This window comes from Chiroxiphia lanceolata, chromosome 2 (genome assembly GCF_009829145.1).
Source record: "Chiroxiphia lanceolata isolate bChiLan1 chromosome 2, bChiLan1.pri, whole genome shotgun sequence".
Taxonomy (NCBI): domain Eukaryota; kingdom Metazoa; phylum Chordata; class Aves; order Passeriformes; family Pipridae; genus Chiroxiphia; species Chiroxiphia lanceolata.
In genome coordinates this window covers 69,072,024-69,087,832 of record NC_045638.1, presented here as the reverse complement: position 1 = coordinate 69,087,832, position 15,809 = coordinate 69,072,024, and the positions used below count along the sequence as shown (strand labels likewise).

Below are 15,809 nucleotides of genomic sequence, written 5' to 3'. Positions count from 1 at the left end.
TTCCCAAAATGTAATAAGGTATATCTCCTGCCAGAAGGAACCATCAGGCTGAATATAAAAAGTCAGTTGTAGTCAAGAAAAATGAGTATTACCCATGATAACCTTTGGGTAATTGGCACATGTCCATACACTAACATTTTTACTGTGCTCCTTAAAAACACACACACAGATGAGCACCAAAGTTCTCTCACTGTGCTTGTCTTTTTTCAGTCTTTTCTGAATCTCTGCGTAGCCTCCCTTGTTGTTACTGTATATTGAGATAACCCATCTCCTACTTCACCATCCTGTCTCACCTATCTCAAAAGAAAAAAATCCTGACAGATTTTGGATTCCTGAAAGCAGCTTCTTAGTTTCAAGTAGGTGGTGTGCTCTCCCAGAGATCAGTCAGAGTCGGGGCACCAGGAACCCAAGAGAAACTCCTGCTGAATTTCTTGCAGGTGGAAAACTAATGGAACAACACTGAGCACAAAGTAAATACCAATTATTAAAAACAGAACTTTGGTCTTTGCAGAACAGTTTGTATTTTATTCAGGACAGGACAGAAAAAAGAGTAAGACTGCATATTTTGTAAACCTTGGTAAAGTTTTAGAAAATGTTCCTTCCCTTTTTCGATAAAGATGATTTATACTGTAATTTTTTTACTACTTGACTGTGATTGTTTTATTCAGCTAAATTCACAACATTTGTAACTTTTTTAGGCACTGAAGAGGATGTAGTGAAGTCAAAGAAAACTTTCCGAAGTCAAGCTGTGGTAAATCAGAATGCCGAAACAGAACTTATGCTGGAAGGAGATGATGATGCTGTTAGCCTGCTCCAAGAGAAAGAGATTGATAACCTTGCAGGTAATTATACTTTTCATTAGAACTAAGATATGAGCCAAAAAGGCTCTTTTAAACTTGTTAGCTCTTAACCTTTATGGTTAATGTCTTAGTATTGACAGCTAAGCATATAATTGCAATATGAACAGATTCTTTGTATTCTAGGTTTTATTACTTCTTCCCTCCTTCCAGGAACCGATAATCAGGGGAACTGATTACAAAGCATTTGCCCATTGTACAGTCTTTGAGCAAAGATGTGAGAAATAGCAATACCTCAAGTGCCTTTATTACTGCCTGTGATCTGTTGAAAAGTCTGTAAAAACCACTGTGGAACCTCTTTTTTTAATTATCTTTTTAAATGGAAATACAGACTAATTTTACAACTCAGCTTTGTGAGTCAGAGTGTGGCTGTGTGCATTCATGACCTGCTCCCAAGTGCCACACAGCTTGTGGAGAGACACCTACACTCCTCCTGGCCTCCACTTCTCTCAGTGATGGAGTTTAGGGGGATCTGTAGTATCTCAACCCATCTGTCATAGCAGGAGAAAAAGTTGCCCATTTTGAGCGAGGACTAAGACAGAATGAAGCTGTAACCAAACTATGAACTTTGTTAATTAGCATGCAAGCTGGGAATGAACCCTCCATAAATATGCACACGAGACAGCCCTTCTGGTCCTTTCTCCCTGGGTGAAGGATGCAGTGAGATCCCAGTTTTATCCATCTTCTAGCAGGTTCTGTTACAGATCTGTCTTGAGGCAATACTACCTTTCCTGGGGAAGTAGTCTGGAAATAAAGGCATGTTAAAAGTCAAAAATGCACTCTCAACTGGGATAAAAATGTGAGAACTATGAAATTCAGTATGAAATTTTTTAGATTAATTTACTTTGGAATACATTTATTAAACTACTCCACTGAGGGAAAGTTTTGTAATGTCATGATTTTTCTCTTCATAATTGAATTTCTAAAATATCTGTCTTTGCTCCTATTCTTTCTTCTGATTCCATAGTGGAAGTCTGTAGCAAAGCCAAGATCATAAACAGATGACTAAAAAATAAAAATAAAACCAAAGCAAAACAAAAAGAAAAAACCCACCCAATCAAATAAAAAAAAAGTTGCCTCCGTGGAAGTTAGTCTCATACTTTGAAACTAGAGCGGAGCAGAGGGGGGAAATAAATGCTTTTATTTGGGAGCAACAATCAGTATATGTTTATCACAGTTAATATGTCAATCTGCTTGCTTTCTCAGTCTGCAGCTAACCATGGCTGAGACACTGTTGTCTAAAGTCAATAAAATAGTGCAGCAAGCAGGACCATGAGTAGGAAAATTTGATCAATGTCCCTTTCTCCTTTAGGACGAAAAACTCGGTACTGCTTTGGCTAAATTCTTATATCTAAGAACATTACTTCCAATTAGTATGCATAAAGTATCTTAAAAAGCTGTTTAAGGGCGGCAATATTCATTTACACTGAAATATTGATTAAAACTGCCAAGTGGGCATGAAAAATTCTTACCCTGTTTAGAAAATCTGTCAGCTATGACGTTCTTCTCTGTGTCTTAACACTGCAATTTCATTCAAACACACTGATGCAATACAATCCTTATAGCTACCTCCCTCTGCAAAGACCTAGTATTTTAATGTGTCCTTAAGTATTAATGTGCAATGTATCCTGTTACTCGAGACCACTGCTGGATGACATTCCCTTCTCCTTCAGGACATGGCACAGTCATTCTAGTCCTTTGCTTTTACAGTTTGTAGAAACTGGGAGATATTGTCAGTATTGCAAAAGCAGAAATAATAGTGAAACAAATCAACTTTTGAAATATTGGCAGGATGACTTTGTGTTCCCCATCAACGCTAACAGAGCAAGCAAACTGCTTCCAAGTGTGGTGAGGTGATGGGATAAAACCAAAACCTGTGAACTTCTCAGAAAGAACCTACATTCCATTATCTGATTTTTACTGTTAGATTAACTGCAGCCTTTGCTACTTGACTCACTCATTTTTGGAGCTGAAATGATTTTGAGAGTTAATAGTCACACACAGTATCGTATGTGTCTTCTGTAAATTTTGCCCATTGACCAAAAAAACCTGAATCCCCCAATACCCTCTGTTTAGCTACCAATTTTGCATGATTTTGCATATAGCGATGTCACTGTTTTTCACAGTTTTCAATATGTAGAATGTGACTCTGAAACTTGAGTCCAATAACTGAAATCAAGAAAACAGTAGGCAAGGAAGTTAGGTTTTATGCCTAAGAAGGTTAGAACAACTTCTGATGGCTCTGAAGAGCGGGTCCCAACAAAGCCACATTGTCCATTCTTGTCTAATTCTAAAGAGATATATAGTTCAGTATACACGATCAGGAAATCTTTGGGATATATCAAGTTATGGTATAGCACAGCATCATTTATATCTAGTTACTTTTCAAAGTGGAATGACACATAGGAATTTCTATATTCAGATATGCCTCCAATTTAACTTTAAAGCTTAAATCAATTGAAACCTGATTTACAACGATTTGGACTGTCTCAGTAAAGGATAGGAATTAAACAAAATCTTTATAAACCAGGTTTCAATTGATTTAAGATTGCCCACGTTTTAGTAAAACAATTTAGCGTTGTTTATTCCATTAACTAAGGCACATTTTAAGCAGACGAGACCTTAGGTTTCAGAAAATTTTTAACTAAGAGAATATAAATAATAAAATATTTTTATTTGTGAACTTAAAACTGAAATAAAGGAAAGTTTGAAACAGATTGAGATCGTTCGTAGGAAGTTATCTGTGCATACCTTTTGTTCCAGAGACTCTTTATAGTTTTTCATCAACCATGTGGCACAAATCAGTGTAAAGTTCTCTTTGATAAATTGCATATGGGATGGGGAATTTTTAAATAATTATGGTCTGAATATTTGTATTATATAATCTTATATTCCATATATTGCAATTGCAGTTGGTCAGATTTCATTATATTAAGCAACATTTTAATAAAATATAAAAATCTGATTCCATGTTATTATAGTTTAGAATTATGACTTATAAGTTTGCATCATGATTTTTAACCAAAGGAGTATTGAAACTGTCTTACAATATGAGTTAGAAAAAGACTTTGTTCTTGTTTCAGCATTTACATATTAAAATATTTTGCATGTTTCTGTTTCAGTTTTAGCTCCTTTTCTTCCCAGACTGTTCACTTCAAGAGGCAAGTCACATCTCTCTTAGAACTAATGATTGAGATAGCCCAGTCAATTTTAACAGTTTCCTAATATATTGTGAATCTGTGGGTAATACAATCAAACCCACTGTAGTGAATTGATACTACTAACTCTTGGCCTTTTCTTTTCTGCTTATATTTCCTAAAGCTGCAGTAGGGCTCTTAAATACTTACCTTTTCTCTTAAGATCCTGAGAATGTAAATTTGCTAACAGTTTGTCTCCTGCTTAGTAGGTGATTTTTTCAGAATGAAAAATATGTGGATGTGTTCTGATATTGTAAGCCTGCATTCTTACAGGGGAATATTCTAATAGATATTGAATATTCTAATAGATATTGAATTTTCTTTTCCCAGAGTTGCTTTTTTTAAAGCACCGATCTTGTAGTAAACTAGATCATTAAAAAATAAATGTTGATCCACTCCAATTTTATGAACTTTACATTTTAGAAAGACATTCTCTTCTCTTTTGCAAGGACACATTTGACTTGCTGAGACTTGTTTGTGTGCATTTCAGAGCAGAATTTAGCCTTAATGACATTTTTGAAAGATATATGTTCTTAACTGGAGCACGTTTCATCTGTTTTGTCATATAGCTGGTGATAACAACAAATATGTCCCAGCCAAGCAAAGTAATCCTGACAGAGTCTTTTGCTACCCTCTAAAAGAGTAGTTTCTAGAAAGAAAGAAAGAAAGAAAGGAAATAAAAATAGGAGGATATGAGGCTTTGGGTTATTTTAGGAAGACAAAAGGCTTTGGAAGACATCTGTCTGGTTACTTGCGTGGGCTCAATCAACTCAGAATCTGACTTCCTCATCAGCCATGGTGAATTACAGCCTCTCAACAGTCTTGCAAGAATAAATATATGTTATTCATTCCATTATATGAGCAGATTGAGCAATTTATCCAGGTAAACACAAAGAAAGCCACTAACTGCCTTTAATGCACCTTAGTCTTAATGTATCTTAACCTTCACTACAGAACCTTCTCTTCTTCTTGGACATTTGTCTCTAAGTGGAGACAGTGCAAATGTGCTAGGAAAGTTTGAGAGAGCTGCAACATCCCATCACTGCCCTAATTTTAGAAACTCTGAACTTCAGTGTAGAAATACTTCTAGAAAACAGCATTATTACTGTTAAACAAGAACTGATCTTCTGTCCAAGCCAGCAAGGGTAGCTGGCCCACATTGGCTTGAGAACTAAATGTGATAAGCCTTCTATCCAGACTTCTTGAGAGTGTGCTGAGTGTGTTGGCTCACTGCCCTGTGCTAAAGAACACACTAGGTCATGAGGATTTGACAGCTTGTATTATTATTAATGGGATATAAGACCTTTCACTTCCAGGTCATCTGTTTGAAGTCCAGACAAAACTGGTGGTAACCAAACATTATCAACATCTGTTTTGTGGCTTATGCAAAATAAGCCTTTTGTCTCATTTCAGACAAACTAACAGAAATCATCATAATTTTGAGCACTTTCCAATTGAAAAAGTACTTGATGCTGTCATTAGAGAAATTGGAAGAGTGCCAAAAGTTTACTACATAGACTTACAGTTAAAATTGCATAGCAGTTAAAAAAAAAAAAAAATCACTTAGCCCGTAGGGATATTTTCTATTCCTAGTTCTAACAAAGAACTCATTTACATTTCTGAAATTATTTTGAAGTCTCGCATAGGACCAGATGCAGTAATAAAAACACAAACACACCAAGGAACTGCATCTAAAGCCACTAAAAACTTGCAAATTAAGTATTTGTTGGAAAACTTAAACGTGATTGACTCATCTTTATATGTATATTATGCATTTCATATTTGTACATTTATATTTTGAGTTACAGTAATATTTCTTATGGCCAAAGTCTGACGTGGAATTTTCTTTACGAGACTTGACCAGTGTAGACAATCTCTGTTGTCACCTTTTTTTAACCTATTCTTAAGGAGTAATGAAGGAGCATATTTTCTTGCATTTTCTTCTGTTACCATCTCAAAATGATTTTAAAATATGTAGGATTATTTCTCATGTTTTTGTTAATGGTGTTAGACAAACAGTAGATTTTCTTAATTAAAAAAAAAAAAAGAACAAAAACTTGAGCCTCTACAAAGAAGGCAGAATTTCTAAATTATTAGATTTTGTGGGAATATAAAAAAATAATGCGTTTGGGGCCAACCAGAGAAAGTTTTGTTATGTTATCTGCTGTTAGAGTAATAGGTTTAAAGGACCAATCAGCACATTATATTGTCTCCAGCAGTGACCACAGCCTGTCCAGGAAGTTTAGGAGCAGAGGAGAGCAGTCATTGTCATCCCTGTCAGCTCCTGGAGAGCAAAGAATGACAGCGGTTACCAGAGTAATCTCATCTTTCCTCTCCAACCCTTCTCCTCCCTCCCTGGTGTGTCCTCTCCCAAGAGGCTTGGAGAGCCCTGCTGTCTGCCACGTGCTCTCCTTCTACTGCAGCGGTTGCCATCCATACACCAGGGGCTCCGATGGTCTGGGGTGCTCCAGGGGGCAGAAAGCAGCAACCACAGGGGAAACCCAGGAAGGACTGTAGCAAGTACACAGTGATGCTTCCTAATATTTCTCTCTCAGGCTCTAATATCTTGCACTTCTAATCCTTCCGGAGTCAGAGGTAGTAGTTATTAGCTTTCTTTCTTCCCATTTTCTCTCTCTCTACTCTCTCTTACACTCTCTTTCTCTCTGAAGGTGACTAAAGTACCTTAAGCTTTGCCATATTTTATGCCTTTTTCTTTAAGAAACTATGTGTGTATATGTGCACACACATCAGTTAAGTAACAAATTTCAAAGTTTCAATAGAAAACACCAAAAAAGTCATAATATTTCTCCTGGTTTTTCAAGCTTCTTGGTGAAAACTATTCACTGAATTCAGCATGCATTACTGAGTAGTTCTCTCCCTTCAAACTTCATTATTCTTGCAAATTAGCATTCAAGATAGGAATTTCACTGGGGGGGTTTCTTGTCTGGGAAAGTGACAGGAATGTGGAAGAAGAGTGATTCCACTTCCCATTCTATGATACATACGTAACCATACAAACCTTGTACTTCCAAACATGGAAATTCAATTCAGCCAGCTTTCCATGGTTTCTGGTGTTACGATGTTATATATTCAGATTTTGATCCTCAAGTCTAAGTATAAAAAAGAAAAACATATTTGTATGAGTTTAATTTAGAATATAGATTGAAGCATAAACTGAAAGCAGTTATACTTTTGATATGTAGTTGGCTTTCACACTGAAAAAGAAAAAGGTCCAGTTTCTATAACATACTATTTTTAAACATCTCAGTGTTTATTCTAGTCATTTTTTCCACATTACTATACAGAATAGCTTAATATTTTATAGGATGTTTGTCAGTCACATATGATAGTGCTTCTAAGCACAGTTGTAAAACCTCTTCTCTTTGTACCTTAGTACACCCACTAAAGATCTGAGCATCTTCAACTTTTAAAATGGCAGCCAAATTTCTTTATTTCCAAGCTTTAAAATTGTATTTATGAGTGGCTCTGAGAGTGCTTCGTGTGCTCTTACTGTCCACTGATATATGTATTTAAATTTCCTTTTTTTCCCCATAACTTGAAAAACTTTTTATTTAAAATTTCTGACGCTGCAAAATTAGACTACAGTGGAGCCTACAACTTCACAGATCTGTCTCTCTTGTCCCAAGGTACCACACCCTGGATGGAACTGGTTAACTGATAAAAGATCAAGCTGATCAACTACTTGATATATAGGAGACTGCAGAAAGATGGGCCTAGGCATAAAGAGACTCCAGCATTTTGCATCTTTTTTCATCTTCACTATGCAGCTGGTTCCCTTTCAAAAATCCCTGTAATCTTCATAAAAATATATTGGGACTGGCCAACATAGATTAGTGATAGGAATGTACCCAGAACTGTATTAACAGTACCTATGTTTAAACTAAGCACTTGCATTGGCCTGTGGAAGGATTTTTTTTCCCCTCTGATGTTATAGAAGCAAACTAAAAAATCTGTCAAGAAGACAGTCTTGGTTTCGTTAACCAGAAATTGTACCAGAGGTAGCTCCATGCCATGCTTTTGACTTGTCTTTCCAGAAAAGGTTTATGTGAACATCCTCTGTCAGCCTCTATCTTTGTAACTTCTGTACCTGGAAGCCATTTTGAAGAAACTTTTAAACAGGAGTAAGGACTTCAGAAGCAATAAAATTCCAGCAATGGATTCAGGCTGTTGAGGAAAGAAGTCTTCATGACAGAGCCTGCCACATCACTTCTCCTTTTATTAGGTACCAGAGAACCTTTGTGGAAGTACCACAACTTTGGGAAAGCAAAACGTGCAGTCAACAAGTAGACACAGTTGCACTAGAAAACGTTCTCTATATGTTCTGCTGTTGTTTAGAGATACTCATAGTTTCAGAAAATTTTGAAGTTACAACTACTACACCTCAGGTAATTTTTTCAAATATACCTGTCAAATTAGATGCTGACCCAACGATTTATTTTGTTGTTCCCACACACATATAGGAGTTAGTATCCAAATAAGTGAACTTTAAAATACCACAAGGTACCTGAACATATTTCCATTCACTATGGTCTGAGGAAGTACAAAAGCTTACAGCCTGAAGAGCTTTTCTAGAATGGAGACTAGAAGAAATAATAGCTGAGAGGCTCACATCTTTCCTTTAATTTCTAATCAATTGAGCTCTATTGGCTTGACAAGGTGCACAAACTGGACTGTGTAAGAACTTGCCAAGTCTGGTTCATTCAGGCTGGGAACTGGGTTTTAATCCCTTGTATTACTGACTCATTATCACAAGTTCCTGTTTCAGTGGTATACTGTTATAGCGGGATGCTCTCTCTGCATTCTCTTTTCTTCTTTGAACATTAAATATGCTTTTCTAAGGTATGGTTTTGTTACTTTTTTATTAAATAGGCAGCTATAGTGATTTTCTCAGAGAGAAAAACTGTCCCTTATGTGGGCATGTTCAGCATCACTTAAGGTTTTCTAGGTTGAAAATGTACCATAAGTTTTACCTGAAAATGAGGAGGAAGCTAGTGCAGGTCATACTGCATTTCTGTAGTATACTCACATCTGGATGCACTGCTTAGCAATCCAGTTCTTACTTTCTTAAACATCTTAATTTACTCAGTCCTTCCAAGGTATAGCTGCAGGCAGAGCATGCTGCATGAATCTAATTTTGAAGTGGCAAATGTGTGCATTGCAGTAGTGAGGTCCCTATCCCAAACATTTACATTTCTGGCCAGATGTGAATCATTAAGAGGAGCCTTGATTATTATTAATACCTGATCATCTGGCAGGTTGGTGCTTGGACACATCCTGGAAAAATACTAAACTATGTAAGCCATTCAGAGCTTCAGCACAGTTCAAAGGTTCTCATGTGTGTCACAGAGCAAATCAGACTTTATCTGCAAAAGGGGGCAAAAGTTGCTTTTCTGAGTTGCTTTAGGCTGACACACAGCTAATTGTTCCACGGGACCTGCAGTGATTCAGTAAGATTGACTTTGATATGGTGTTGAGCTTATCTTTGCATATTCTGTAACTGTTCTATTAAGTGGTTGCTTTCTATCATACTTTGAATGACACAGAGATACTTATTCCTAAGAATATTGGGAAACATGTTCTCCCTCGGGAAGAAGTGCTATTTTGTATTTTTCTTTCAATGAGACAAGGAAGGTAGGGAATTCAAATATATAATATACAATATATAACATATAACATATAATATATAATATATAATAATATAAATCTATAATATAATTTAAAATAATTTATCTGTGAAGGTGCATATGTCTCTTAATTCAAATATATGGGAAAGTATGTATATGTTTGAGAGAAAATTACTGTTTTTCTTCTTAAGCAACACTAACTATTTTCATAATCTCATCAAAACTATGTATTTATTTCTTACTGTTTTATTCATAGTTGTAATATGTAGGATTATTTTTACTTACATTTTCTTTTTAATCACACGCATTTGCTTGCTGTTATGGCAACCACTTAAGAGAATTGAGTTGCTGTAATTGTTTAGTCATTGTTGCTGAAAAAGACCATTGAAGTTGATCTTTGATGTTAGTAGTAGTAGTGCTACATGCTTTATGGAGGAAAGGGGGGAAAAGTGGGGAAAATTTTGAATATCAAGGCCTATTCACACTGGCAATGACATTTAGACAAACAATAAAATTCAGTCCCTCTCTCACAATATGAAACATATGATTGTGCAGGAGTAAAAAGCCAACAAAGTAAGCTTGGATATCTCTGAAAACAGGGGAGAGGAACTGGGGATGTTATTGAGTAGTGGAAGAGAAAACCAAGATTATAGTAATATTTAAACTTACATTCTGGTTTTCTGCATTTAAAAAGTTGTGCAAATTATCTTTATTGAAACTGTTGAAAGTAATGTGTAAAGGGAGCTTTATATGTACATTCTTGTAAAAGCCTTGGCTTGAGTGAAGGAGTTACTGCCTGTATTTGCTATAGAGAAGAACAAACTGGGGGCAACTATCCTCATGTAAGTTCAATATTTACTGCAGAAATCTTTTTAAAGGGTAGTTTGAATCAGATTTATGGTGACAATGGGAACAAAAATAACTAAATTCTGTGAATTGTTTTTTAAGAATCTTACCTTGTTTACTTGTTATTTACACAGTCCTGCATGTAGTGTTGTTAGTTGGTTGAAATATTTTTCAGACTACAGACCTTTTCCCAAAGGCTTCTGATGCCTATACTTCTTTCTGTTTCCGTACTACGTGATTTATATTACACTAACTGAAGTTTTTGTGTGCGTGAGCATATGTTACACCTAAGTTGCTTCAAGTATAAGAATTTGTACTCATTTTAAATACAACTCAGAGTCAGATCCATTTGGCTTTAAAGTACTGAGGGAATTTCAGTTGTCTTATTTCAGGTACCTTGCAAGTGATTTTTAATAATTATTCGTAGTATTTAAAATTCTTGTTTAAGTATCATATCAAATTACAAATTGTAATTTATGCAAACTATTTTACATAGTAAAAGTATAGTTTCAGCTAATCTATGTTGAATATATGTATATATAAAAAAAGATTGATATGTTTTTTCTTTTAAAATAGCATCAGCTAAAAAGTAAATATGTTAATATCCACCACTTTTTTCAGAGTAATTACCAGTAGATTATAGAGTAATAACCAGTAGATTGTAAAATTAAAATTAAATTGATCTAACCAATCGAATATGATTTCAAAGTGTTTATCCCAGCAAATATTTTTTCATCTGTAAGTTACCACCAAAATTTTATTTTAAAAGTTAGACTTCTAGGTCTACAGCAGCTAAATTTCTTGGTTTTGTAAATCATATAAAGCATATAAAAGCATATGCCTTATCCTCCTTAGGAGTAATTGTGCCAAATCTTCTAAGTAGATATACCTGTGGTGTAATCTTCAGGCTCATGAATGTAACACACGTTTAGTTCTTACAGTTAAAAATGACAGTTTATGAAAATGTTTGTAATTACCAGTTCAAAATACCACTCTTAGGGAGCTTTCCTTAAGAGGTATAATTTTACTGCTATTACCCTAGGACATAGCAAACTTTTAAACTTAATAGAACTTTTCACTTGTCTTGAGTTGCTTTACTTGAACTTGAAAAATACAAGAGCTAAGATAGGAGAACTAAATGTAGGGAAAGAAGTCTCTGTTTAACAAAATTACACAGAGGAGGAGGGAGATTGCATTCTGCTTCTATTCACTGGGACCTTCTAATTTCACAATCATTTACTTTTGGAAAGAAAATATTATTTTAAAATGTATATGCGCGGTAGCGTTTATTTTAGAAATGTAAATCACATGTGCGGACCACAGGGATCAGGAAAGGGGAAAATTCACAATTTGAACAGATTGCAAGACCTGGGGTTATGAAGTGTTGTCTGGTTTCGTTTTAAGGCCAGAACTTCTTTGGTGGGTCGCTGCCTCTCTCCTGCGGGATGCCCCGATCACTTCGGAGAGGTGTGGAAGAGATAACGAAAAGATTCTTTAAAAGAGGTGCTTTTGCTTAGCGTCCCAACAGCTGACAAGCGCCCTAGACGCGTGTCACCTCCACAAACCCCAGGCTCTTGGGCGAAGCTGGGCAGCCACAGGTTGGCTTTTCCCCCGGAGCGGGAAGGGAAGCGCCCTGGGTGCCGCCGGCGGCTCCTGCGCTGCGCAGGGAGCGCCCGGCAGCATCCCCAGGTGCCGCTCCCCGGGGCAGCACAGCCCCGGTCCCGTGCTTCTCCGAGCCTGCAGTTGCGCTAGAAATGAATATTTACATCCCCTGGAAAAGCGCAGCTCGCCGCCACCAAGGGGCCGGACTGAGGCTGGTAGCCGGAGCTCGTTATCCTTCCCGAATGTGAATGAGCCCATCCCGCGGCTCTTGGCTCAGGTGTGCCCGGCTTTTGTTTCATTAGATTATCAATTGGCTTTGGAAAGGAGACCCAGAGCTTCCTGATAGCGCGGTGCCATATGGAAAATCTGCGCTATTTTGATTATGCTCTATGTAAACATTTTAATATCGGATCCTTAAAATCCAGGGACTATCCCAAAGGGGATTAAAACATAATCCTCTCTCTATATAGCTGTAGTGGATTAATTTCATATTCTCTCAGTGGCTGGCTTGCTCCCTGAAGGCTACAACAAAAAGACTCAGTGCTCCTTAAACATGCTATGGAATTGCAAGTTGTAATTGGAGATTTCCAAAGGACAAGTGTAAAAATGACACACTGTTAATACCGATTTTTTTTTTCATCTTCTGTAAAGATTTTTTTAAGCTTAGTTTGACACCCCCTTCTGCAAAATCATGTAATTTGACTGCTGGTTTTATGCTTTCTACCTTTTTTTTTTTTCTTAACTGAAAATAAATACAAACACAAGGAAATGTTTTCTCATCTGGAAAGTACAGTAACGCTCATTCCTTGTTGCATTGTGATACCTCTGACATGTTTACATTGCAACAAATCTAGGGTGTCATTTGAGCAGAATGCAGGGCAGATGCCAAGGTACCAGCCTGGGAGCTTGGAGCCTTTTCTCGGGAGGAAAAAGCCAGAAATCCCCGATTTCCCCTGCATTCAGTAACGGGCTAAGAAGTGACTGTTTCCTTTCCCTCCACATCCGCCCCTGCTTTTGCAGCTCTGCCCCTTCCTCCAGTCCGTGAGGGCACATCGCTGGCACACCCAGTAGCCAGGGTACACCATTATCTTCTGGATGGTAGATTATAAAGTTTGGCCTTTTGACCATTAAATACCGGTGGCTTTATTTTTATTTTAGCCATACAACACAAGGGAAAAGAGATAATTGGATTAAATTGATGTTCTTCCTTCTGGGATTCAGCAAAGCCCACAAACGCCTCCTTAAAGTGATAGAATACCGGGTCACTTCCAGAACACATCTTCCAAAGATGCTTTTCTCGCCACACAAAGGCCCGGGAGCCCATCACCGTGTGGCGGGCCAGGTGGGCCCAGAAAGGTCAAGAAGAGGGGTAGGACGCTTTGCTTGACAGGGCAAGGGCTTCTGCAGGGCAGGGAATCGCTGGCTGCCCAGACCCCCCTTCTGTAAACACAAAGAAAGGGGGCCTGGGGAATAGAAACCCAAATCCACTTGTAATCGTACAAGAGAATCGGGCGTAATTACTTGAGCAACCTAGATGAAGATTGATGAGGCTTTAAAGCGGCGTTTCGGATCGATCATCCTGCCCTTTGGAGCCTGCTGCCGGGCTTCCCCGGCTCGGCTTGGCTCGACTCGGCTCCTTTCCCACCGCCAAGGGAGGGAGAGAAGATGGAGGCGAGACGGGGAGAGCAGCAAAGCAAGCCCGGCGCATGTGATTCCGATCAGCTGACTGGGGTCAAGAGGCTACCCCGGTTTATTAGGAGACGGAAAACAATAAAATGAAAGAAAATAGAGTTTGTATCAATATTATCCCGTCTGCCACGCTGGGCTGCTGAAAGCTGTCACCGAAACTCTGCGTTTTAGCTTCCCCCTGTAGGCACAGTAATCCCTGCCTCTCTCTTTATTTATTTTGCAGCATAAATGACAAAATATTGTGCAATAAGGGCTCAAATTGGGTGTTACAGTAAAGTAAAGCATTAACAACATGACAGTTAGATGCGTCGATACAGGAGTAATTTGGGCTAAGTGAGTAATTTGAAGTGTTGCTTGCAAGAGCTGGTGGTTAAGTGTGCGGGCGGTGCTGGGGGAGGAGGAGAGGGCGCATCCGTGGCTTTAGCCCCGGTGTGAGCTGCCGCCCCGGGCTCGGCTCAGCCGCGCCAGCCCCCGCACTGCGCTGCTGGAGGCGCGAGCGGCCGGGGATGGCAGCGGGAGGCACACGGCTTTCTGCCCTCCGAGCAGGGGTTCCCTTATGGTAGGGGAGATATTTTAGCTGCGTAAAACAACCAAAACCCTTTTTAGTATCCCCCGAGATGGTCAGTTTGCCAGTTTTGAAAGGTGCATCAGTCAGATGTTGTGCCCAGCTTCTCGATACTGGAGCTTTTATTATTTGCGTGTCAGATGCGTGTTTGTGCGTGCATGTGGCTGTGTGTGTTTATGTATGTATATACAGATTGCCCTACGCGCTTTTGAGGTTAAATCTGGAAGACTATTCTATATATAATATTTTTTTCGAATTAGAGCAGTTGAGCTCTAAAACACGGACACTGTCAGCTTTAACAGCAGACTGCATTCATATTCAAGATAAGATGGTGAAAAAGCAATCCTCTGTTGTTTTTTGGATTAAAGCAGAAGTTTTTGTTTGTTTGTTTGTTTGTTTTTCCTGAATTAAAACCTAACAATTTGTGTGGACAAGGCTGCCTTTTACAGCAGGTTTTACCCATCCCATCTTTTCAATGCCCGTGAAAACGTCTCATAAGGAATGTATTTGAGCGAAATATTGTAACGGTAATTTTAAACGGATAAGCGGCAGGGAGTTGAAACAAAAATGATCTTTCCGTAAATATATTTAGCGATGCTAGCCTCTGTGTGCGTGGGGTATTGAAGTAGGTGTAAATAAAAATAAATTAATATAAAAACACAAGCACCCCCCCAAGGAAAAAAAAAAAACAAAAAAAAACCAAAAAAAAACCAAAACCACAAACAAACTCAAAACCCCCACGATATTACTTTCGGAGTTGAGGTCTGGACCCAGAGTTAAAAATAATTCTGCTAGCCTTGCAGGGTCGGTGAGGCAGGCAGGGGCTGCAGGCTGCCCTGCCCTGCGTCCCCGACCCGGCCTCGCCGCCGTGGGGACCCTGCGCTGCCAGGTCGAAGCTGCGTGGAACGAGCCACAACTATCGCACATAAACAGCGGTAGTGTTAACGAGGAGCAAAAGGGCATGAAAAGAGAGGGAACCTTCTTCTAAGAGGCAGCTATTTTTAACCCTAACCCCTCTAAATTTCTCTGCTGTGATTTATCTCGCAACCCCGGAGCTCACAAACTCGCTTCTGCCCCGGCCGCAGAGTTCAAAGCGCTGGCCGCGGGCAGGGGGGGAATAAACACGGCGGTTTACAAACAGGGTTTATGAGGGGGCTCGCCGGGCGCTGGCTCGGCAGAGGGAAGGGGAAGGGCCACCAGGGATGGGCCGGCCGGGTGCCTCCAACCTGACGCCGCTGCCCTTGCTTTTGCAGGCCCCGTGGTCCTCAGCACGCCGGCCCAGCTCATCGCCCCCGTGGTGGTGGCCAAGGGGACGCTCTCCATCACCACCACGGAGATCTACTTCGAGGTGGACGAGGATGACTCGGCCTTCAAGAAGATCGACCCCAAGGTGAGTGCGGCGTGCGGG

The 15,809-nt window shown here is 38.9% G+C and overlaps 1 protein-coding gene across 4 annotated transcripts in view; it reads left to right on the top strand.

The window, feature by feature from the left end:
* The window catches only part of NBEA (neurobeachin), a 477,681-nt gene that overhangs the window by 309,325 nt on the left and 152,547 nt on the right, over positions 1 to 15,809 (top strand). For all 4 annotated transcript variants that reach the window (XM_032678783.1, XM_032678782.1, XM_032678781.1 and 1 more), the window contains 2 exons: positions 699 to 842; positions 15,655 to 15,791. In XM_032678783.1, the coding sequence (XP_032534674.1) occupies positions 699 to 842; positions 15,655 to 15,791 (281 nt within the window). The remainder of the gene's footprint in view (positions 1 to 698; positions 843 to 15,654; positions 15,792 to 15,809) is intronic.